The sequence below is a fragment of the Hylobates moloch genome, unplaced genomic scaffold (genome assembly GCF_009828535.3).
Source record: "Hylobates moloch isolate HMO894 unplaced genomic scaffold, HMol_V3 SCAFFOLD_19, whole genome shotgun sequence".
Classification (NCBI taxonomy): Eukaryota; Metazoa; Chordata; class Mammalia; order Primates; family Hylobatidae; genus Hylobates; species Hylobates moloch.
In genome coordinates this window covers 31999468-32024894 of record NW_026652294.1, presented here as the reverse complement: position 1 = coordinate 32024894, position 25427 = coordinate 31999468, and the positions used below count along the sequence as shown (strand labels likewise).

At 47.1% G+C, this 25427-nt stretch overlaps 2 protein-coding genes across 2 annotated transcripts in view; both read left to right on the top strand.

Annotated features, from left to right (window-relative positions):
* Positions 1 to 8388, top strand: part of LOC116458250 (vacuolar protein sorting-associated protein 53 homolog) — a 79395-nt gene extending 71007 nt beyond the window's left edge. The window contains exons 11-12 of the mRNA XM_032137798.2: positions 4077 to 4225; positions 8304 to 8388. Of these exons, the coding sequence (XP_031993689.1) occupies positions 4077 to 4225; positions 8304 to 8388 (234 nt within the window). The remainder of the gene's footprint in view (positions 1 to 4076; positions 4226 to 8303) is intronic.
* A 9693-nt stretch (positions 8389 to 18081) lies between these two features.
* LOC131381940 (vacuolar protein sorting-associated protein 53 homolog) lies at positions 18082 to 25414 on the top strand. The gene is made up of 4 exons (XM_058431189.1): positions 18082 to 18207; positions 19322 to 19459; positions 21012 to 21116; positions 21643 to 25414. The coding sequence occupies exons 2-4, from the start codon at positions 19349 to 19351 to the stop codon at positions 21811 to 21813; spliced, it is 387 nt and encodes a 128-aa protein (XP_058287172.1). The 5' UTR covers positions 18082 to 18207; positions 19322 to 19348; the 3' UTR covers positions 21814 to 25414.
* Positions 25415 to 25427: the final 13 nt, after the last annotated feature.

The window sequence follows — 25427 nt, the reverse complement described above, 5'->3', positions numbered from 1 at the left end:
AGGTGCTTGATAAACGTTCCTTCAGTGCATAGTAGGTGCTTGATAAACGTTCCTTCAGCCCCTGGTGCGTGGTAGGTGCTTGATAAAGGTTCCTTCAGCGCGTAGTAGGTGCTTGATAAACATTCCTTCATCTCTTTGGTCACCACCTGATGCTCGGTGCCCTGCTGCACTTGCCGAGGGTACCTATAAATATAGCAGATGCTGCGGGAGTGAAAGGAGCCCCACCAGGCATCAGAGTGAGAGTGAGCGTGTACATGTGTGCCTGAGTAAAGTCTACTGCTTGAGGCCAACACCCTGGCAGCCTCAGTTATGAGACTTCAGTTGCCTGAAATGTTCCCAGAGCCCAACTGTCTGAGTCTATGCTCTGTGGCTCTCTAATCCAGTGAAGAAGTAGGAATTTAAGTATTCAGATGTTCAAGAAACCTCTTTCCAAGCTTCCTAGAGCAATAGGAAAAAACGAGACCCACTGAAGCTAGTTGTGGAGCGCTGTTCTCTGATCAAAGTTCCTGCTACAGTAGACTCTCTCTAGAAAGAGTGCTGACCCCCCAGCCCCACTGTGGAGTGTCCGTCAGAGCACACACTTCCTGCCCAGGCAGCGGAAGTTGGGCTCTGGGGACACTCTGGGCCTCGCAGTCTCTTCCTGTGGTGGTTAGACTGGGTCTCATCATTTTTACTGTCTTCAAACTGTGTCTTGTTTAGATAGTACCAGTTGAACGCCATCTGTATTCAACTCTACCCAAGCCCCCAAAACAAAAAGCACAACAAGAAACAATTTTAAGTGTAGAGGGGTAACTTCTAAATGTCAAATGAAAAGTTTACCTAGAAAAGTTGAGGTCTCATTTCTACTGATGGCTTTTCATGATGTTTGTTCTTCCAATGCAAGGTACTGTTTGTTTCCTTTTTTGAAAGAGTTCTTTGGGCCGGGCGCGGTAGCTCACACCTGTAATCCCAGCACTTTGGGAGGCTGAGGCAGGAGGATTGCGTGAACCCAGGAGTTCAAGACCAGTCTGGGCAACACAGTGAGACCCCTGTCTCTACAAAAAGTAAAAAAGAAAAAGATATATTTTTTTAATTAGCTGAGCATGGTAGTGTACACCTGTGGTCCCAGCTACTTGGGAGGCAGAGCTGGGAGGATCGCTGGAGCCCAGGAAGTCAAGGCTGCAGTGAACTATGATTGTACTACTGCACTCCAGCCTAGGCAACAGAGACTCTGTCTCAAAAAAAATGAAAAATAAAGAGTCCTTTGCTTGATCACTATGTTTCGTTAGCATCTCCTTGAGAAACAGGCCTTACCTTTAACAAAGGCCTAGTTAAGTGCTTTTATTCTTTTTCTGGGCGGGGTGGCGGGGGCGGGTCTGCGGGGGAAGTTGTCTGGCAAGCACCTTGTTGTGGGGTTTGGGCTTTAGATAGACCTGGTTGTCCCAGCTGTGAAATTTTGTGCAAGATACCGAATCTCTTTGAGCTTTTTGAATTTCGTCATCTACAAGGTTGTTGTGAGAACTAAGTGAGATCACGTATGAATAGTAAATGAGATGACGTACGTTTAGGGCCACGCAAAGGGACCTGCGAAGTTCAGTCTTAATGTAGCTATCCTGGGCAGTTCAGGTTGTGACCCAAACCTTCAGTCACCCATGGTGGATGATGGCAAGCATCAGCCATCTGAGGCTGGAGTGCAGTGGTACAATCACAGCTCCCTGCGGCCCCAGCCTTCTGGGCTCCAGTGACCCTCCTGCCTCAGCCTCTCCGGTAGCTGAGACTGTAGGCATGTGCCACATTTTAAAAAAATACTTTAAATCACCTTCTTCGTTCACTAAGCTGACTTAAGTTTAAAATCATGAATCCACTTGGCCTTTGCTAATACTTCTTTTAACTTGACCGATGGAGTCGTGACTGACCGGAGCATTAAAGCAAATCAGCTCTTTTCACATATATTCCAAATGTGGGCACATACCGACCTGGCCAGTGATCATCAAGAAGAGTTCGGGGATGAGCATGCGGAATAACCAGTGGGAAGTTGAAGAAATCCTGGGCCCCTGCTTGGTCTTGCTTCAGAGCCGCTTTGTAACTGGTGACAGAGCACATCGCCACCTCCTTTCATGGAGGGCTGTCATGTTTAGATCATTGTTGATAAACTGTTTTGAGATTTTGAAATATACAAAGCTGCCAGCTTGGAAAGCAATAGTCATTGCTATGGACACGATTGGCTTTGGGGGCATCAAACCCTCCAGTTCGCTGTGTCTACCCAGAACATTCTGCTCCGAGTCCTGCTGCAGAGCCCAGGAAATGCTGACAGCACCTGTCAATTTTGGCCTCACCCTATGAGCTCATTTAAAATCACCCAGGATGCTCATTGTTTGGATGGGTCAAATCTTCAAAATCAAATGGAAAAAGAAGCCTCTTGCATAAGATGAAAGATAATGAGGAAAACATTTCGCATAACCAAAGCATTAGAACGTTAAGTCAGTTCATATTAGACCTTTCTCCTGTTTCTTCATTGTTTGTTTCTGTTTTTTCCCCAGTAATAAATTCGAGTCCTTTTTCCTGTGTGGAGCCTGGTTATGAAACCTTGCATAAGACTCTTCATGTCTCTGGGCTTTGGTTTTCTTATCTGTGAAATGAAGATGGAGGTCCCTTCCTGCTTTTCTGTGGTTCTGTGTGTACATATCCCTGAAGCTTTTAGAATACAAATATCCGCTGATTTGAAAAAAACATTAGGAGTCATTTGAGCTTCCCACAGCTGGGGAATCATCCACGTACGATGTGATTCTTTTAAACAAGCTCTCTCAGTATTGATTTTTTCCTTTCCCCAAGAGCTCTATAAAAATAGTGTTTTCTTGCCAGAGCCATCAGTGTCTCAGAACTACTGACCTCCTTCTATGAACACATTATATGGTTTGTGTTTGGCTTAGGATCTCTTTAAAGGCCATCCAGCTCCACTGTGAGAGGCTGACTCAGCAGAGCCGTCCAGACCATTCCCACTCTTCGGGATTAGAGTGCCCTTCCCTGCCAGCCCAGGGCAGGCTGGGAGCTGGTGCTGCACCCATCTCCTGCATGCACCCTTGGGGAATGGCACACTGCAGCATTGCCTCCTTCTGTTCCCAGGACTCAGTGTTGCCAAGTGCCACGTAGTCCAAGAATCCCGCCAGTTTGCTGTAGGTGTCTTCCAGAGCCTGTCGTTAGGGCTCAGGTTGAAGCAGGTCTGTCACTTTTGTTCACAGCCTGTTCAGGGACCACCTCGGTGCTCTCAGCAACGTTCTCTCCCCTGCGCCTGGCTCCTGGCCTGTTCCCCACGTCTCTGTCTTACCCTCTGGTCCACCCTAGTGTTTGCCAGATTCTCTTTCCCTTCCCCTTATTGAAATCCTGACATAATCCCAAAGGTTTTAGGAGTGTAAGATTCTACACACATACCTCTTCAAGTGTTTTATTATGGAAATTTTTGAATATATTCAAAAGCAGAGGAAACAGTGTGGTCAGCCTCTATGTACCTGTCACTCAGCCTCACGGTCTTATTTCATCTGCGCCTCTTCCCAGTAACTTCATATTATTTTGAAGCAACATCCCCATGTGTCATATCATTTCTAGTTTTCTGTGTTAAAGAATCCCAAACTCCTCCCAGTTGACTGGAGAGAAAGGTGTCTGTGAATTCCCCTCCAGGTTTCATGTCACTTAGCCCAGCCACCTCTCTCATCTTCCAGGCTGCCGGTCAGCTTGGGAGTCGGCGTCCCTCCCCGTTCTGCTGCAGTCCCCTGCTGTGGGTCACTCGGCAGGAGAACAGGATCCCTTACGACTGGGTAGCTTAGTTGAGAAGGGAAGGCTGTTTCAGGCAGGTCAGGGACAAGGCAGGAAAAGGAAAGGGCCTGGGTCACACCTCACTGTCGGGTCTGCTGGGCACGCTTGTATTTGTCCTGAGTGTCAGTCCCTACAGAACGAATAAGAAACTCCCCAGGACAAAAGCGCCTGATTCCTGTGATACCAAAGCTGTGACCTGATTTCCACTCCAGGCCCTCCCTTCCCCAGTAACAGGCGACACCGTTCTCCTGCGAGGGATTCAACGCCTCATCCTTTCTCTATTTCAGATGCAGTGGCAGAACGTGGAGCACGTTGGTGACCAGAGCCCCTATGTCACCTCTGTCATTCTGCACATCAAGCAGAACGTCCCCATCATCCGTGACAACCTGGCTTCCACACGCAAGTACTTCACTCAGTTCTGCATTAAATTTGCAAAGTAAGTCCTGGGACATTCTCATCTCTGGGTTCTTTTTTTTTTTTTTTAATAGACTTTATGTTTTAGAACAGTTGTAGGTTCACAGCCAAATTGAGCGTAAAGTACAGAGATTTCCCGTGTACCTGACCCCCACACATGCACAGTCTTCCCATTACTGACACCCCCCACACAGAAAGTGGCACATTCGTTACAGTGGATGAACCTGCATCAACACGTCATTATCACCCAGACTCTGTGACGTCGTGCTGGACATTCCCTCGGTTTGGACAAATGTACAGTGACATGTGGCCGCCATTTCAGCGTCATACTCAACTGGGTTGTTTTTAAAACCATACTTCCCACCAGCGTCCTCACAATTTGAGTGTCCCCACCATCCAGCTGGGGTTCGTTCTGGTGCCTGCAGTACTGATTTTAATACCATACTTCCCACCAGCGTCCTCACAATTTGAGTGTCCCCACCATCCAGCTGGGGTTCGTTCTGGTGCCTGCAGTACTGATTTTAATTTAATTTACTTTTACGCAAAAGAAGCATAATAATAAAACTAAATCTGCTACTTAAAGTCATAGGCAACAGTAACAGCAGTACAATTCCCAGCCACGTCAATGCAAACAAAAATGAATGGGGCCTACTGTTGTTTTGAACTGTGCAGGCATAAGCTCCCCTTGCCCAGGATTGGGTAATTAAAATTCTTTTTCAGGGATTCCCTATATGCATTTTGTTTCTCTGACTGGCTTATAAATGCCTCTTAAGGGTAGGAGCCATCACTTCTGTTTCTTTTGAGCCTTCTTGTCCTCCCTCCCCCTGGGATTTTTTTACCATGGCTGCTAGAATTTATCTATTTATACTTGGACACACTCTTGGTCCGAGGAAATCACTAGAAATTGGGATGCACAAGTCAGGTCGCTCCCTGGCCAAGGCAGGTGAGTGCACCCTGAGCCGTGTGTCTTCCTGCTGTGTCCTCGTATGTGGCCATTTCTGCCCTGAGTTTTGAAGTGAGGAAATAGTTTAGTTCTTTGCCGATCACCATCTGGCCTAGCACCATTTCCCGTGATACCAGGTGGTGTTGAGGGTCAGTGTCTCCTCTGACCAGTTATCAAGCAAGCATTTTGACAGACTTCTCAGGGAAGGGCTTCAGGAGGGTCAGCCCAGGCCAAGCTACTGTATTTGGGTTGTTCCCATCGAGGCCCCAGCTGGCGATTCAGGACTCCAAGTTTCTGTCTTCCCCCAATCTCTCCCCGTTTCTCTGTACCTCACAAATGAACCCCTCAGGACTAACAATTATGGAGCGGCTTGTGGTGTCAGCTTTACTTTCTAGTTTGTCAAGAAAGGATAGAGTGAACTCTCCACGGAGGCATTAATGTTTGCAGATGGCAGATGGACCAGGAGGTGAAATTCCCTCACTCCCTGGGTGCTCATAAGTCTGTTAGAAGCGTTGCTGATAAATCACATTGTGATGCTCCCCATAACTGCTGGTAGAAGCAGCATCTCTGTAAAAATTTACTGTGACTCAAAATCTCCAGGGTGGCTGCTCCAGGGTCTGATTGAGCTTATGTTAAAGTGAAGGAGGAGTCCGTTGACTTAGCCAGTCCCAGCATCTCCCAGCTTAGTCATATGATTGAGCTTACGTTAAAGTGAAGGAGGAGTCGATTGACTTAGCCAGTCCCAGCGTCTCCCAGCACCAGCCTCACATTCTCTCAGAGCCCTTGAGTTTCATTGCTAAGCCTAGGTTGAGTGCACTGGGAATTGGATGCCCATCCTCACATCTGGAATCGTTCAGCCTAGGGTCTAGGAAGTGGTTTTCTGTTTCCATCCATGGTGCCTTCTCATCCTGCTAAAATCTCGCTTAACAGAGGTGGGGTCGTGAGGAGACCCTTCCCTGGCCAAGGGCAGCAGCCACCACCGCCCTGATGGCCCAGAGAAGCCCTTGGCAGTTACCCAGCACATTGCTTGGTCTTCTCCCCACAGGATGTGTGTCAGGTCCTCATACTCCCCCCATCACCACCTGTAGACTAGTATAGAGAGCCAGTTCAAGGGCACAGCCAAAGGTTTTTTTTTTTTTTGATACAGGGTCTCACTCCATTACCCAGGCTGGAGTGTAGTGGTGCAACCACAGCTCACTGCAGCCCCCATCTCCTGGGCTTAGGTGATTCTCCCACCTCAGCCTCCTGAATAGCTGGGATTATAGGTGCTCGCCACCCCACCTAGCTAATTTTTCTATTTTTTGTAGCGATGAGATTTTTGCCATGTTGCCCAGGCTGGTCTCAAACTCCTAGGCTCAAGCAGTCCGCCTGCCTCGGCCTCTCAAAGTGCTGGGATTATAGGCATGAGCTGCCATGCCCAGTCCAGAGCGTGTTCTAATGTGAAGCAACTTAGGTTACAAACTGCTGTGTGCACAGTTGCCATTGATCATGAGTTCAGTTTCACGTTACTTGTCTGGCTCTGGTTTCCAGCACTGAGGAATTCCTTCCAAATAGCCCCTTGTTTACTCTCCTTCCTGATCACAAGCCACCTCCAGATCCAATCTCCAGACTCCAGTTTCCTCTCCCTTAGCTTCCTTTCTGCCCCACCCATGCAAAACCATAGATGTTTCCTTTTACCTCGTTTGCTGTCTTAAGCAATAGCAGCCTTTCCTATTGAGACATCAAAATCCACAGCCTGGTTGAAACTGCAGTTGAACCACAAGCAACTTCCCTCATCCACTGAGCTGATCCTCCTCCATTCAATCAAGGAGATAATGAGACAAATCTCATAATAGTGGTTGGGAGGATAAAATGAGAAGTCACATATTAACTTCCTGGTAAAGTGCTGATACCAAGCTGACATTCAAAAAGTGGTAGGTGGCTGGGCACGGTGGCTCACGCCTGTCATCCCAGCGCTTTGTGGGGCCGAGGCAAGTGGATCACTTGAGGCCCGGGGTTCGAGACCAGCCTGGCCAACATGGTGAAACCCCATCTCTACTAAAAATACAAAAATTAGCTGGGTATGGTGGTGCATGCCTGTAATCCCAGCTACTCAGGAGGCTGAGGCACGAGAATTGCTTGAACCCAGGAGGCAGAGGTTGCAGTGAGCCAAGATTGTGCCACTGCACTCCAGCCTGGGCGACAGAGCAAGACTCTGTCTCAAAAAAAAAAAAAAAAAAAATTATGATTTATTCAATGTGCGTTCACTTGAGCATCTCCTATGTCTCAGACCCAGAGTTAAATATTTTGGCCTGATAAACATGGCCCCCATCTTCATTTGCCTTAACAGTCAGGTGAAGCAAAATAGACACGTAAGCAAATGAGCATAAGGAAGTAGGTTAGATGTGAGGATGGAGGTCTGCAGACTCCATGTAGAGTATGGCGAAGGCAGCGGGAGAAAGGCTTTCTAGAGACGCCGTTGAACAGGATCTGAGAGGTGCATGTGTACTTGACCCACAAGCCCCTTCTAGGAAAGGCAGTCCAGGCGAGGGAGCAGTGTAGGCATTAAATAGCCCCCAGAATCCTGGGATCTGCAAGCGGCTCAGTTGGGCTGAAGCATAGGGAGGCCAGGGCTTAGCAGGATGAGGCTGGAGACAGAGAATGAAAAGTCAAGGAAGCCTGGCCTAGTGGCTCACGCTTGTAATCCCAGCACTTCCGGAGCCCAAGGGAGGAGGACTGCTTGAAGCCAGGAGTTTGAGCCCAGCCTGGGCAGCATAACGAAATCCTGCCTCTACAAAAAAATTAAAAATTAGCCAGGTGTGGTGCCTGTAGCCCTTACATCCAGTCTGATTGGGCTAGCTCCGATCATATCCCCTCTCAGGGCAAACAACAGTAACCAAAGGAAAGCCGTGATCTGACGAGCTGAGAATAGTTAGAGTTCACTGGGAGTCTAGGATGGGATCCGGTTTTCCCGGGCCTGCCAGGGCCTCATGTAACTAAACAAAACCAGGACTTCGCTCAGAAGAAAAATAAGATAATGGGCAACAGTGGAGTCCACTTCGATTCTCCATTAAAAAAGGTTTTTTCATGGAGATACGTGGAACCTTAAAAAAAAGTTATTGCATTTCTTTCCGCAAGAGAGGATAAGCCTAATTTGTCACTTCTTTTTTATCCACAGCTCCTTCATTCCCAAATTCATCACCCACCTCTTCAAGTGCAAGCCAATTAGCATGGTGGGAGCAGAACAGGTGAGATGGACATAGTATCGGGCATTTGCCTGGCGGCTTTTGTTGTAGATCAAGCACATACTCTTCTAGTCCAGATCTACTTGGCAGGAATAAAATTGATGATGTCCCCTGTTTGGGGACAGTATAATGACTCACCCGGAATGTTTCTTAATTCATTCTTCCATTTATTTTTAAAAATTTTGTTTGAATGCCTACTAAGTTCTGGGTGCAGCGTATAACACAGCAAGCAGCACGGAAAGGTCCCTGCTCCTAGTACTCACACTCCAATGAGCGAAGGTGGCTGGGCCGAGCACGGCGGCTCACGCTGTAACCCCAGCACTTTGAGAGGCTCACACTCCAATGAGCAGAGGTGGCTGGGCCGGGTGCGGCGGCTCACGCTGTAACCCCAGCACTTTGAGAGGCCTGGGCGGGCAGATCTCCTGGGGTAAGGAGTTTGAGAGCAGCCTGGCCAACATGGTGAAACCCCATCTCTACTAAAAATACAAAAATTAGCTGGGCATGGTGGCAGGTGCCTGTAATCTCAGCTACTCGGGAGGCTGAGGCAGGAGAATCACTTGAACCCGGGAGGCGGAGGTTGCAGTGAGCTGATACCACACCACTGCACTCCAGCCTGGGTGACAAAGTGAGACTCCATCTCAAACAAACAAACAAACAAACAAAAAACTAACAAAAAACTTGGGATACTGGCCGGGCGTGGTGGCTCACGTCTGTAATCCCAGCACTTTGGGAGGCTGAGGCAGGCGGATCATCTGAGGTCAGGAGTTCGAGACCAGCCTGGCCAACATGTTGAACCCTGTCTCTACTAATAATACAAAAAATTAGCCGGGCGTGGTTGTGGGCGCCTGTAATCCCAGCCACTCGGGAGGCTGAGGCAGAATTGCTTCAACCCGGGAGGTGGAGGTTGCAGTGAGCCAAGATCACACCACTGCACTCCAGCCTGTGCAACAAGAGCAAAACTCCATCTCAAAAAAAAAAAAAAAAAGGAATAAATCCCAGTGACGGAAGGCTGAGATGGGAGGATCACTTGAGGCCAGGAGTTCAAGACCAGCCTGGGCAACATAGTGCAACCCCATCTCTCAAAAAAATAAAACATTAGCTAAAAAATGGTTCACACCTGTAGTCCCAGCTGCTCAGGAGGCTGAAGTCAGAGGATTCTTTGAATCCAGGCTGAAGTGAGCTATGATCGTGCCGCTGCACTGAAGCCTGGGCAACAGAGTAAGACACCATCTGCCCCACAAAAAAAAAAAAAAAAAAAAAAAAGAGTCTTTTAATAATTATAGTAAGCTCTGACCCAAAGCCAATATCTTCAGAAAAATATCAGTTCATCTAGTGCTTACGTCCATTATTATTTTTTTTAACAAACCCACAGCCAACATCCTATGTTTACTTCCGTTTTGAGGTGTAGATGAGAAAACCATCTGCTGGAACTGGAGTGTTACTCCAGACCCCAGGCCAGTTCAGGTGGGCAGTAGGGGAGTGTGGGTCTTGACAGGCCCAGAATGGGGAGGGTGTGGGTGAGAACTACAGGGCAACGTGGCCCCTGAAGGGTTTTCACATGAGTTGAGGTTTGGCTGGACCTGTATTTGCCCTGATGTCTGGGCCTTGAAACTCAAGCGGCCATGTAGCTGCAGGCGTGTTCACTCAGGCAGCAGAACCATCAGAATCAAGTTAACTCAGCAGTGTTCATAGACTGAAACAGACGCTGCCTCCAGTCATGGAGCGGCTGCCATCCAAACTTGAACAAAAGCTGTGGCATTGGAAGCTAAGATTCAGCCCAACCTCAGCTGTGTGTGCCTTGCCACAAGGGTGCCAGATCCTAAATTAGGTTTTGCTTTAATACTTATGCAGAAAATGGGATGGGAGACATTTTTCTGCTCTTTGTTCTCTGAGTACTATATAAAGTGAGTTATTTATCTTTGGGCCCCAGAGTCCTCGAGCAGTCGCAAGGGCACGTGGAACTGACCCACACCAGTATTGATCATGCTTCTTGCTAGTCTGTGATCTTCAGATCATCCTGTTTTGCAGGGTTATTAATTATTCTTATGGCTGTGTTCACCTAGGAAAGTTTTTATTTCCCTTGAGATTTGCTGTCACCATTCTATCCAATTTTTTGAAGTCTGGCTAGGACAACAAGGAAAAAAAAAATTTTTAAAAAAAATATACACATTAGATGGAAAATATGATTATGAGTAATAAATCTAAAAGGATCTGAAGATAAACTGTTAGAATATAAATTTAGCAGGCCGGGTGCAGTGGCTTACACCCTTAATCCCAGCACTTTGGGAGGCCGAGGCAGGCGGATCACGAGGTCAAGAGTTCAAGACCAGCCTGACCAACACAGTGAAACCCCGTCTCTACTAAAAATACAAAAATTAGCTGGGCGAGGTGTGGCGTGCCTGTAATCCCAGCTATTCGAGAGGCTGAGGCAGGAGAATTGCTTGAACCTGGGAGAATTGCGTGAACCTGGGAGGTTGCAATGAGTGGAGATTGCGCCATTGCACTCCATCCACCCTGAGTGACAGAGACTCCGTCTCAAAAAAAAAAAAAAAAAAAGAATATAAATTTAGCAAGGTTGCTGGCCATAAGGAAAGTGTTTTAAAATATATTTCTTTTTTGAGACGGATCTGTCCCCAGGTTGGTGAAAACTCGGTCAGTGAAGTCCGCCCGTTCACCCATTCTCTGCCTCACCTCTGATAATGGGACTACAGGGCCCCACCACCCCGGGAAAGTTTTTATTTTATAGAAACGGGGTTTCACCGGTCTCGATTCTGACCTCTGATCCACCCCTCGGCCTCCAAATCTGGATTACAACCGACCACCCGGCCTAAAATATTCTATATACCACACACAAATTAAAAAGAAATTTTGATGAATATTTTTTCTTTAGTCTGTATTGCCAGGCTGGAGATACATGGCACAAAACTCCTGGGCTCAAGCCATCCTCCTGCCTCAACTTCTCAAGTATCTGGGACTACAGGAATGTACTACCATGCCTGGCTGTTTTTTTTTTTTTTTTTTTTTGGTAGATATAGGGGCTGCCTCCCTGTGTCTCCCAAGCTGGTCGCAAACTGCACCCTCCTTAGCCTCCCAAAGTGCTGCGATACAGGCATGAGCCATGGCTCCCAGGCTTAAATGAAATCATTTATAATAACATCAGGAAACATTAAATACCTAGGAGTAAATCTATCAAAAATGTACAAGTCTTCTACACAGAAAACTGTGCAATATTAAGACACAGAATCCACAAAGACCTTTAAAATGACAGGATAGCTTACGTTCATTGATAAGAAAGACTCAAAAAGAAATACATACGGAGGCTTTCTGAGCCTACTCTGGCTGAGGAGGCTGCCCAATAAAAAATCAATAACAATTTAAAAAGCGGTAAATTATTCCAAAATTAATCTATAGATAGAATTCAATCGTAATTACTGTATCAATTTATCTATAGATACAGTAGAATCCCAGCAGGGGTGTGTGTGTGTGTGTGTGTGTGTGTGTGTGTGTGTGTGTGTGTGTGAATTGATATGCTGATTTTAAAAGTTAGATGAAAATACAGAAGACAGCAGCTAAAATAATCTTAGAACAGAATTGGAGGAGTTAAAGCTCAGGATATCAAGACTTATTGTAGCAGTATTGTAATTAGAGCAGTGTGGCACTGGCCCCAGGGACAAATAGGCCAACAGAACAGATCTGAGCTGAGGAATAGACCCACACATATGTAGACACTTGATTTATGACCAAAGTGGCATCACTCAGTTTAGGAAAGAGAGTCTTTTCAGTAAATAGTGCTGGGTAATTGGATATCCATATTGGAAAAAAATCTTGACCTTTGCCACACACCATATATAAAAATCAATTCCAAAGAGGATTTGGTGAAATTAGAACATTCATACATTGCTGGTGGCAATGCAAAACGCTACAGCCATTTTGGAAAACAGTTTGGCATTTACATAGAGTTACCACAGGGCCCAGCAGTTATACTCCTAGATATATACCCAAATGAATTGAAAAAGGCAGGGCACGGTGGTTCACACCTGTAATCCGAGCACTTTGGGAGGCCGAGGCAGGCAGATCACCTGAGGTCAGGAGTTCGAGACCAGCCTGGCCAACATGGTGAAAACCCACTTCTACTAAAAATATAAAAATTAGCCGTACGTGGTGGTGCATGCCTGTAATCCCAGCTACTCGGGAAGCTGAGGCAGGAGAATCACTTGAACCTGGGAGGGAGAGGTTGCAGTGAGCCAAGATTGTGCCACTGTACCTCTAGGCTGGGTGACAGGGTGAGACTCTGTCTCAAAAAAAAAAAAAGAATTGAAAAAAAAATGTGTTCACACAAAAGCTTGTACACAAATATTCATAGCAGCACCATTTAGAATAGCCAGAAAGTAGAAACAACTCAAATGTCCATCAGCTGATGATAAACAAAATGTGGTCTATCCATACAAGGGAATATTACTCAGCCATTAAAAGGAATAAAGTACCCATTCATGCTACAACATGGAAGAGCCTTGAAACAATGTTAAGCGAAAGAAGCCAGACACAAAAAGCCACGTATTGTGTGACTCTGCTTCTATGAAATGTCCAGAACAGGCAAATCCGTAAAACAGAAAGTGGATTAATGGTTGACAAAGGCTGAGGGAGGGGGAGATGGGAATGGCTGCTAATGGGTAAGAGTTTCTTTCTGGGGTGATAACGTGTTCTGAAACCAGATAATGCTGACAGCTGCACAACCTTGTGAATAGACCTTAAAAACCACTGAATTGTACACTTCCAAAAGGTAAATTTTAGGTTTTTGAATTATATCTCCATTTTTAGAAAATTAATTCCAGATGGATTATGGCTTTAAAAAATAAGGCAATAAAGCTTCTGGAAGATTTAATATAAGACAGTATGTTTATGACCTTGGGTTAGGCAAAGATCCCTTAAACAAAACATTAAAAGCACTAACCATAAAAGAAAGGATTGGTTGTTTTGAGTACTTAAAAGACTTTGGCCAAGTGTGATGGCTTGTGCCTGTAATCCTAGCACTTTGGGAGGCTGTGGCAGGAAGATTGCTTGAGCTCAGCAGTTTGAGATCAGCCTGGGCAACACAGCGAGACCCCATCTCTACAAAACAATTTAAAAATTAGCCAAGTGTGGCACATGCCTGTAGTCCTAGCTACTCAGGAAGCTGAGACAGGAGGATCAGTTGAGCCCAGGAGTTCAAGGTTGCAGTGAGCTGTGATTGCACCACTGCATTCCAGCCTAGGTGACAGATAAGACCTTGTCTCTAATAATAATAGTAATTTAAAAGAGTGATGATACCAAGTGTTGGTAAGGATGTGGAGCAACTGGAACTTTCATATGTGCTGGTAGAATGGGAGTTAGCACAGCCACATTGGAAAACTCCTAGGCAGTTAGCCAAACATATGCCTACCCCATGATCCAGCAGTTCTACTCTTGAGTAGCTTCCACCCTAGAGAAATGAGGACTTTATGACCACCAAAGGCATGTGCACGGATGTTCACAGCAGGTTTATGAGCAGGAAACAAGCTACAGTGAGAGAGAGCAGGAGAGACGAATGTTCACAGCAGGTTTATGAGCAGGCAACTAGCTACAGTGAGAGACAGCAGGAGAGTTTGCTGGGAGGGAAAGGAGAGCATTGACTGGACGAGAGCATGAGGGAGGCTTCAGGGATGCCAGAAGTGTGCTCTGTCTTCTGTTAGGCAGCAGGGTGTGCACGTCTGGATGTTGATCGAATGGCATACGTGGTGTTTGTGTACTCTGTGGAAGTTACACCTAATTTTTTGAAGAAGAAAAAGAAATAGAACATGTCTCCACCTTGGTCCATCCCTCCTGATAGCTGAGCTGTCTCCCCTGTGCCACCTCATTGAAGAACTTTCTATGGTGGACCAATATGGTTCACTTATGTGGTTTTGTTCACATGGTTCTTTGTCTTCTAGGAGTGTGGGCCTGTATCTTATTTACGCAAAATTTTCATCACTGTTGATAGTCATCATGTCCCCAAGAATTGTCGGAGGCTCCTTAGGAAGTAAAGGGCCCCTCAAAGATTTCCATTGCTGGGTGATCAGCTTTCACAGGCATGGCATACTGGCCACCCTCGCACCCCCGCATCCTGTCAACATTACCCAGCCCACACTGCCCCAGAAATTATCGCTGAGGCAGAAACCAATGTGGCAATAGCCACCCCTTGCCCAATGTCTCATGCCTAAGAAGATGAATTATCAACTATTTCAAAGTTGAAAACTAGCAGATTTTCATGAAAAATGGGAACTTTCTGTCTTCACACAGACAGCCGCCAAATCTATCAGGGTCGTTCCCGCCTTTTCTGACTGCCTTGCTTTACATAAAACCTGAGACCAGGGTTTTCACCTCTCAGTGTCTGGTAAAGACAGAATTTTATGGTGACTGGCCAGGGAATGAAAGTGTCATATCTCCCTGTATATGATGAACACTAGAGAATTATGTCTGGTGCATTCAAACCCTTCCTGTCATTTAAGACTGTACAATTATTTATGCATATAATATATCTCTGGGAAGTAGAAAAGTAGGAAATATCTCCATATGCTTTAAAATATAATGACTGATTTTTTTTTCCTACCAACAAATGAATGCCAAGACATAGCTTTGATTTTGACAAGGCTCTCAAAATTTGCTACATGGAAAACAGAGTTGGGTCCTGAATGGTATTCTTTGAACAAAAATTCCAGTTAATTAATATACAGAAAATAATGTAAAAAAACAGTAGCTAACCACTCAGCTCAGCAAAATATGTAACATGTTTCCACATTTACTTTACATCTTTTTTTTTTTTTTTTTTTTTTGAGAAAGTGTCTCACTGCGTCGCCCAGTCTGGAGTACAATGGTGTGATCTCGGCTCACTGCAACCTTCACCTCCCGAGTTCAAGCAATTCTCCTGCCTCAGCCTCCCGAGTAGCTGGGATTACAGGTGTGCACCACCACATCTGGCTAATTTTTGTATTTTTAGTAGAGATGGGGTCTCACCATGTTGGTCAGGCTGGTCTCAAACTCCTGACCTTACGTGATCTGCCCACCTCAGCCTCCCAAAGTTCTGGGATTACAAGCATGAGACACCGCGCCTGGCCCATTTTTTTTTTTTTCTTAAGAGACAGGGTCCCAGTCTGTCTCCCAGGCTGGGGTGCAATGGTGCCATCATAGCTCACTGCAACCTAGAATTCCTGGGCTTAAGCCATCTTCCCACTTCAGCCTCCTAAGTAGCTGAGACTACAAGTGTGTGCCACTGCGCCTGTCTAATCTTTTTATTTTTGTTTTTATAGAGACAAGATCTCACTGTGTTGCCCAGGGTAATCTTGAATTCCTAGCCTCAAGCGATCCTTCTGCCTCAGCCTCCCAAAATGCTGGGATTACAGGCATGAGCTGCCACACCCAGCCTGCTTTAGATTATTTTTATGTAAAGTAAATCATTAGTTATTGCTGAAGACCGCCCCCATGAACCCCATCCTGCCCATCCCTTCCTCCATGCCCCAAAGTAAACACTGTCCTGATTTTGGTTTTATTCTCATATGTGTTTTGATATATGTGTATATATTCACAAATGATACATGATTTTGTTTTGCATATTTTAAAACTATATAAATGGCATTAGACAGACATATCATTTCCCCACTTGCTTTTTTTTCCCAACTTACTATTTTCTGAGATTTATGCATGTTGATGCATGCTGTGTGCACCCATTCATTTTAACCTCAGCAGCATATTCCATTGCATGAATGCGCTGTCATTTGTTTATTCATTCCACTGTCAATGGATGTGTAGGTTTTTTCCAAACTTTTGCTTTTATAAATAGCGGATGCAGGGAACGTTTTTACCTGGGCAAGAATTCCTCTAATGGATATAAGTATTAATGCTGTGTTACGGGTGATACACATCTCCAGCTGAGGAAATGTCGCTAAATTTCCCCCAATGTGCTTGAACTAAATTCTACTCTCACCACAAGTCTGAATTTCAGTGTGGCCGTGCCCACACTAGATTATCAACCTGTTTACTTCTGACTCTGATGGATGTATTACGGTATACATTTGTGAATTTCAGTGCCATGGCCGTGCCCACACTTGATTATCAAGTAATCTGTTTACTTCTGACTCTGATGGGTATATTGTGTACATCTGTGGTTTTAATTTGCATTTCCCAATTACTAACCAGGTTACGTGTCATTTCATATGCCTTTCGGGCATTTGAGTTTCCTCTTTGTGAATCCGGTGTTGGTATTGTTTGCCTGTTGTTGTGTCGCTGTTGGGATAGTTTGTCCTTTTCCTGTTGATGTGTAGGAATCTTCATGTTCGGAACCCCGTTCCCTTGTCAACGTTGCACATATCTTCTGATTTGTGTCTTGTCTTTTACTTTGTTTCTTCTGATACAGACTCCTTTCATTTTAGGGTAGGTGGTTCATTCTTTCTCATGTTTGACATTCTTCTCCACCCATAAGCAATGAAAATAATCTCTGTATTTTCTTCTTCTTCTTCTTCTTCTTTTTTTTTTTTTTTTTTTTGAGACAGTGTCTTGTTCTGTCGCCCAGGCTGTAGTGCAAACCTCCCAGGTTCAAGCGATTCTCCTGCCTCAGCCTCCCGAGTAGCTGGGATTACAGGCATGCGCCACCACACCCAGCTAATTTTTGTATTTTTAGTAGAGACGGGGTTTCTCCATGTTGGCCAGGCTGGTCTTGAACTCCTGACCTCAGGTGATCCACCCACCTCAGCCTCCCAAAGTGCTGGGATTATAGGCATGAGCCACTGCGCCCTGTATTTTCTTCTTAAAGTTTTTCTTTTTTATATCTAAGAATTTAATCCACTTGGAATGCTTTAGTGGCTTGTTCTGGATTTCGAGGAAGAGCAGCAGTCATTTCCACTGGAATTCTGGAAAGTGCACTAACGCCAGGCTCTTCACGTGGGCCTTGAGCAGCCTGTGCCATTCCCCCTCCTGGAGGTTTGCATACCCTTTTCTCGGAGCCCTTGGCCTTTTCAACAAAGCAGACACTAGGATAGTGAGAATTTCTATCCCTGGAAATCTAGAAAGGTCCAAAATGCCCTGCACTTTGCTGGCTACAGTTGAATGACCTGCGTGGTGCAGGCCTTTGACTAGCCGCAGAACCACATGAAATTGCTCTGACCTCAGTGTAATTCCTTACCACATCTAAATTATTCCACATAAAACACTGACGTCTTCCCCACGTTTCTACCATTGTCAAAATTATAATTGCCGTAACCCTTAAGTTCATAGTATCTCTCATTACTTAGTTTCTCTTTAATAATTAATTCCTGTGTCCAAAGCAAAGTAAATAGGAAATTGGAGGATGCAAAGTGTCACAGGGCCTGAAGGGTCCCATTTCTCACCTACCTGATAGGATTACAGAAGGCTTTCCCAAAGAAGCAGGCAGTGGCAGAGAGTACAGGCCTTGCCCTGTACATAAGTTTGGCCATTATCACCGGGGTTGAGTGGTGACATTGGGAGCTGTCACCCCACTGCTGCCATTGTCTGCTTGGTGACCATGTGGTTCCATTCTCCTAAGCCATCTCAACAGGCCAGAGTACACCCTTCTGGCTTCAGCCATTTTTCTGCTCCCTGGTTGCCAAGAGCAGCAGCGGCAGCAGAGCAGGGCAGTCAGCAGGAGTCAGTGTGAGCTCCACACCAAAACTTGTCTAACCCCGTTACGTGGCAACCGGAAATGGAATTCCAGCTTCCTGTCCACCTTTTGTCTAACCCTGTCCGTTGCATGAGATGAGTTTGGCGAGCTGTTAATCCTCTGGAACTTTTTCTCATCTGTAAAATGGGAACGATAAATAACCGCCAGGGTAGGTAAGGCTTTACTCAGATTAAATGTGACAAAACGTTCCTCACGTCATTCCCGGCAGTCACTGAGCCTTTAGAAGGACAGTGGGTGTCCTTCTAGATAATTGGCATCCCAGAGAACCAGAACAAAGAGGAAAAGGTAGATTGTTGCCAGGATACAATGTTTACATTTGGGTAAATCTCCTACATCCTCAGTAACATCCAGAGGAATTCAAAGTACAACAATAATGAGTTACTATTTTTTGCCTAATGAATAATCAGGATTTGCTGAGTTTTCAGTGCTGATAAGGGTGCAGTCTGCATGGCTGGCAGAGGTGTAAATGGGTCCATTCCATTGGAAAGATCTTAAAGTTTACACAGCCGCACACATCACAGAGTACTGCAGAGCCATTAAATCACGATTCTTCTTTAGAGATAGGGTCTCGCCATGAGGCCCAGGCTAGAGTGCAGTTAAAAACCATGATTTGTTTTTTAAAGACTGTAAAGATGGGAAAATAGAATATAAAAAATGTATATATGAAGTGAGAAAACCACGTTATAAAATTGAATATACATACAGTATAATTCTGATTTAGTTTTATGGAGGGGTTGTGGTTTGTTACTGAGACAGGGTCTCCCTCTGTCACCCAGGCTGGAGAGTTACAGTGGCACAGTCTTGACTCACTGCCACCTCAACCTCCCAGGCTTAAGCGATCCACCCACCTCAGTCTTCCCCAGTAGCTGGGACCACAGATGCGCACCCCCACGGCTGGCTAATTTTTGCATTTTTTGTAGAGGCAGGGTTTTGCCATGTTGCCCAGGCTGGTCTCGAACTCCTGAGCTCAAGCGATCCTGCTGCCTGGGCCTCCTGAAGTGCTGGGATTACAGGTATGAGCCACGGCTCCTGGCCCCCTGATTTAGTTTTTTATATACGTACACATAGGCTGGCTCCTTGATGTTGTTTTTCTTAGGTGATGGGAATTATACATAATTTTTTTCTTTTATATTTCTGTTTATTTCCCAAATTTTTTGCAACAAGAATGTGTTACATGTATAACGAGGAAAACATGACTCATCGGCATGGGTCCACTCGGCACTGGGTCACTGGAAGGGGCCAGTAATGCTCTGCTTTGCTCCACAGCTGCTGCTGGACACCCACTCGCTGAAGATGGTCCTGCTCGATCTCCCCTCCATCGGCTCGCAGGTGGTGAGGAAGGCACCCGCCAGCTACACCAAGATCGTCGTCAAAGGCATGACCCGGGCTGAGATGATCCTCAAGGTGATGGCTTGTGTTAAAAGGGGCCAGTTATTTATTTAATCTCTTTTTCCAAGAAGCCTTGGTTTTGAAAGCACAGGGTAGGTCCTATCCTTACTGGCCTCAAAGCACGGTCCACATTCTTGGGCTGGACTGGATTTTGGCCTCATCAGATATTGTTGAAAGTCTGTGGATAGTTATTGGGGCTCAGTAATTCCTTCTGACAAATGAATTTCTTGTTGTCGTGGGATTCTCTTGTGATCAAATGTGGTCAAGCTTGGAGGTTAGGTGGTCGCCACTGTGAATCAGTGTATGTCAGGGATCTCTGCTTCTCAGCAGGAATTTCAGGCACAGCTCTCAGTTACTCCCTTCCACATCAGCCTTTCTGGCTTTCTGTACTCTGCCACTTTAAATGAACTCTGAACAGATGTTGTAGTAACTGAATCTAATCAGCAAATGGATTTTTTAAAGCCCCATTTAACAAAAGACTGTACTTCAGGTGAGGAACGTCTGAAGCCCTGAGCATCTGCCTCTGGTTTCCAGCTATTTGGAAGAGTAGGGATGAGGACTGGAGAACAGATGGTCCTGTGGCGATGTGGTCTTAAAAGCTCAGGACCTGTGGGCTCTTCAGGCCACTTCCTAAACCAGATGACTCAGGGACGGCAGGAGTAGGAAGTGGCAGCAGGGCCTCAGACACCGGTGGGATGTGGGTGAGGGTGAAGAGCTCATGTGGGTGAGGGTGAAGCAGCTCAAGTGGGTGAGGGTGAAGAGCTCGTGGGTGAGGGTGAAGCAGCTCATGTGGGTGAGGATGAAGAGCTCATGTGGGTGAGAATGAAGCTGCCTCATCATGTTCTTCCCCTGCTGCTTACTGCTGGGGAGGAGAGCATGTGGTCTGGGAATTATCTGCAGAGGATGCCTGAGTGAACTCCTCCTCGCCACTCTTTCCTTCAGTCTCAGGAATTCAAAACAAATCAGTCGACTGGGGAAAGAAAATCAGATACTGCATTCCAGAACCAAACGGAAATGAATAAGGGTTGCAGTGCCGTTCCTTTCCTTTGTTTGTGTGTTGATTGATAGTTTAAGTTAGTCGTTACATGAAGTTACAGATTTTAAGTCCCCAAAAGGTGAGGCAGCTTTGGCATTTTTGTTTTTGCAGAAATCCACTTACTTATACTGGCTCCTTTTGCCACCCATTTGTCAGGAATACGTCAAGGCAGAAGGAGCAAGTACCATGTACTGGTGAAATGCCTAGAACAGGAGACCCTCTCACACAGGGTTTCCCAAATGGCCCTGATAGTTTAAAAATCACCTGGGACTCCAGCCAGGCCTACTGAATTAGCGTCTTTCGAGGAGGGCCCCGGGAACCTATACTTCAAAAAGCAGCACAGGTGTATTTAGGATTCAGCAAATTTAGGACATTGCTCTAGTGGCGTGTGACGATGAGATGGGCCACTGGGGAGTTTCTAGTTTGGGTTGCTGCTGCTTAAGGAAACCTCTCAGAATCCATTTTGCGCTCGGCTGGCAAGTGAGGAGTGAGTTTTCCTGAGGGGCCGGCTCCTGTCTCCTCCCGCCGTAGGTAGTGATGGCCCCTCATGAACCGTTGGTGGTGTTTGTTGACAACTACATCAAACTCCTCACAGACTGCAACACAGAAACCTTTCAGAAGATACTGGACATGAAGGTTCGTGCTGGGACGTTTTGTCCACACCTGCTCATCCTCCTCACACTCAGCGGTTCTTAACTGGGGATTGGGATGTAGGTTCCTGGGGGGCTTTCTCAAAATGCATGTGCCTGGTTCCACAGAGCAAACTGGATTCGGAGAAGCCTGTGGAGGAGGATGGCCCCAGGCATGTGCACTTCAGGATTCTGACAGGCCCTGCATGCCCCGCTGAGACCCCCTGCACAGGGAGGATGGGGCAGGGGCAGGGGGATGAGGACAGGAGTGTTGTCCTTCCCTCCTTCTTGACCTGTCCTTTCTCCTCTCTCAGCCCCTTCTTTCTCTTCCTTTACCTTTTCTTCCCGTCTCTTTTCCTCCCACGCTACTACCCAGGGCTGGTGAGTCCCTTGAGGAAAGGGTTCACCCTCAGCCTGGAGTAACTATGCTGTCTGCGGAGCCTCTGCTGACCCCATATCCAGATACTGCGCTCTCCCCCATGGGCCGTTCTGGCCCAGACTTCGTGACGGTTCTCCTTCTCTCTCAACCTTAGGGGCTGAAGAGGAGTGAGCAGAGCAGCATGCTGGAACTCCTGCGCCAGCGGCTCCCCGCACCGCCCTCGGGGACGGAAAGCTCTGGCTCACTGTCCCTGATGGCACCAACACCAGAGCAAGAGTCATCACGCATCCGCAAGCTGGAGAAACTCATTAAAAAGAGACTGTAGCAGCAGCAGGGGGCCCTTTGCTCCTGGCTGGAGACCCTCAGCGCGCGTTCTTCGGAAGCCCCCGACCTCTCCTATGCTCCCCGGCACTCTCACATCGTCGGTCTTCAAGCTTTCTGGGACATGTGGGTTGTTACTGAGTCTCTCCCATGCCCTGTCTTACTTCCTGCCCTAATCGGAGACGCTGAGTAAGGGCTGGGCTCTAAGAGGGCGATTTAGATGATCTCTGGTTCTTGAAGCAGAGGCAGCAGTGGGGGATAGGTCCCTGAGCTGCCCTTGACTCATGTAACCTCCCCATGGCAGTCACACCCTCTGACACGTGGGCCCCACCCGTCCAGGCAACTTGAACAAGGAAGCCTGGATCTCACTCCTCCCTCCCTCCCTCCCTCCGTGGCTGCTTGAGGTTTTCCCTTCAGCCAGAGCTGAGTTTCCTCTCCCATCTCTGGGTTTGGCCCTAGGGCCTGAGTTAGTGAAGTGGCAGATTACAGGTTCTTTATGGAGGCAGTGGAACCAGGCATATTCTCATGGAAATCCCAGTTTCCTGGCCCATATTTTGTTCCTGGTACTTGTCATGACCTTACTTGACCAAGTTGTCCGTGTGTTCCCGCCGTTTCTCAGTTGTCTGCAAAGGCGAGATGTCCTCTGTGTCTGGCACCCAGGAAGGTCATATGAGCCAGGCCTTCAAGCAGGTATCCTGTCTGCCCTGGGGCTGCTGACCTGGATATGGGCAGACCCAGATCTGACAGAGGGCTCTGCCTGGCACCCTCATCGGGTTGTGTGAGCAGATTCTTTCCTTTTTTTTTTGAGATGGAGTCTTGCTCTGTCACCCAGGCTGGAGTGCAGTGGCCCGATCTCAGCTCACTGCAACCTCCACCTTCCAGGTTCAAGCAATTCTCCTGCCTCAGCCTCTGTCGGATTACAGGCGTGAGCCACTGCGCCCAGCCCCTGCCTCCATTTCTTTACTCCCACCCTGCTCCTGGCTTCTAGGGAAGGGAAATCAGGAAGTTCACTTGGAAGATGTTTCCTAGGCTTTCTTATCAGATGAAGCCATGGGAACACCCAGGAAGTCCATGCCCTCGAATCCCTTTCTGCCCACTCATCTTCAGGTCCACAGCACTTTCCAGCGTCATCTGAAATAGCAAAGGTGATGTGCAGTGTCCCAGTGATGTGTTCCTATGTTAGGAGGAGGAGGAGTCTGGGGTTCTGGATGCCTCAGGAACAGAATATGGACCTTAAAGACCAGGCTGAGAGCCTGGCCTGGCACGCAGCCTGCCCGCCCTTCCTGTCCACCACGGGCTCTCTGCAGCAGGGCTTGCTGAAGAGGCTGCTCCCGGCCTCTCCTGTCATCCTGCATCCAGAGAACGGCAGCATATCAAGCCGTTACCCTGATTCACTCGGTTCCCTTGAAACCAGGCCTCAGTTAACCATGACCACAGCTACAGGCAAACCATTGTTGTTGCTGTCTGCTTTTGCTCAAGAGTGATATCTTGCCAGGCATGGCGGCTCATGCCTGTAGTCCCAACACTTTGAGAGACCAAGGCAGGAGGATCACTTGAGTCCAGGAGTTTGAGACCAGCCTGGGCACCATAGAGATGTGTACAGAAATAAAACTTTGCAGGGTGTGGTGGCATGCACCTGTAGTCCCAACTGCTAGGGAGGCTGAGGTGGGCAGATTGCTTGAGCTCAGGAGTTTGAGACCAGTCTGGGCAACCTGGCGAAACCGAAAATATAAAAAATTGGCTGGGCGTGGTGGCTCATGCCTGTAATCACAGCACTTTGGGAGGCTGAGGTGGGTGATCACCTGAGGTCAGGAATTCGAGACCAGCCTGGCCAACATGGCGAAACCCTGTCTCAACTAAAAATATAAAAATTAGCTGGGTGTCATGGCGAGTGCCTGTAATCCCAGCTACTGGGGAGGCTGAGGCAGGAGAATCACTTAAAGGAGGTGGAGGCTGCAGTGAGCCAAGATTGCACCACTGCACTCCAGCCTGGGTGACAGAGCAAGACCCTGTCTCAAAAAGTTTTCAGGACAGAGGAAATTTCCTGAAAATCCATAAAACTTGTAACAGCCACACAGTAGGAATAAGGTTTGAAAATCTGCCTGGAAGCCTGACTTCCTCATCCCCACCTTGTTTCCCAGCATAACCACTGCTCTGTGCCCCTGCCCTCCCTGCCAGCCTTTCTCCCCGACGCCACCCAGCTCTGATTCTGAGCCTCATTTCTTCATCGGCTTCCAGGCTGTCCTTGCTAGCCGGTTTGACTCTCACGCATCAAGCCTCTCAAATTCAAGACTGCGGAGGAGAAAATAAGTGTTGCGAGAAGGACGTGCGGCCTTTAGTTGAGGTCTATTAGGAAGAGATTCCAAATCAGACAAGGGCAGGGGGTGGCAGTCGGGAGAGCCCCCAGGAAGCCCAGTAGATGCCCCCACCCCAGCCCATGGGGTAGCTGTGGTTATGCAGCCTGAGCCACACAGTTGAAAAGGGGCAGTGGGGCCCATCTCCAAATAGCACAGCCAGTTCAGCTGTCTGTCCTCAACCCGGGAAAGCCAGTGGACTCCCGCATCTGGTTCTTGTCACACCCGCGTTTGTGTACAGATCACCACTTCTCTTTTTGGTTCGTTGTTGAGGAGTTCCGGACGGCTCCATCACAGCACTGAGCTATCAAACTGCTGCTTTCCACAGTTGGTGGCCACAGCCAGGGAATTGCTGTCTTGATTTGTTACGTTGTCAGTAATCCCCAAGGAGCCAATGGATGTCAGTAGGAGTTTCTGTTAAATGTCTCCTTGATGGGGACTGAGTACTGTGTAAAGATGCTGTGTTTCTCTTCTGGGGGTGTGCATCAGAACCGCTGGGGCCTTTTAAAAAATACACATGGTGGCCGGGCACGGTGGCTCACGCCTGGAATCCCAGCACTTGGGGAGGCCGAGTCGGGCAGATCACAAGCTCAGGAAATTGAGGCCATCCTTGGCAATATGGTGAAACCCCATCTCTACTAAAAATACAAAAATTAGCTGGGTGTGGTGGCGTGCACCTGTAATCCCAGCTACTTGGGAGGCTGAGGCAGGAGAATCGCTTGAACCTGGGAGGCAAAGATTGCAGTGAGCCGAGATCACGCCACTGCACTCCAGCCTGGCGACAGAGTGAGACTCTATCTCAAAAAAACAAAAACAAAAACAAAACCCACAAAAACAAAAACAGATGCCTGGAGATTGAGTCAGTAAGTTTGGATGGGGCCTGGCATACAGGTTTAAAAGTTTCATAGGTAATTATAATGTTTACACCTTGTTAAGAACCATTGCAACAGAGAGATTTGCTTTATGGAAGGGCTCTTGCCACACATTTTCATACATGTCTATTTTTCTGACTCTAAGCTAAAAGTGTGCCGACATTACACTTGAGCTGGTGCCGAAGTGGTGAAGATTCTCTACTGATAACAGCTTTCATTTTAAACTTGTGTTGGGTCAGGCGCAGTGGCTCATGCCTGTAATCCCCGCACTTTGGGAGGCCGAGGTGGGCGGATCACCTGAGGTCAGGAGTTCGAGACCAGCCTGGCCAACATGGCAAAACCCCATCTCTACTAAAAATACAAAAAAAAAAAAAAAAAAAGGCTGGGCGCGG

Coding starts and splice junctions, on each gene's coding strand:
- LOC131381940 (XM_058431189.1), top strand. CDS start 19,349: ATGGTCCTGCTCGATCTCCCCTCCATCGGCTCGCAGGTGGTGAGGAAG. Junction 19,460..21,011: donor GGGCTGAGATGATCCTCAAG/GTGATGGCTTGT, acceptor CTCCCGCCGTAG/GTAGTGATGGCCCCTCATGA. Junction 21,117..21,642: donor AGAAGATACTGGACATGAAG/GTTCGTGCTGGG, acceptor TCTCAACCTTAG/GGGCTGAAGAGGAGTGAGCA.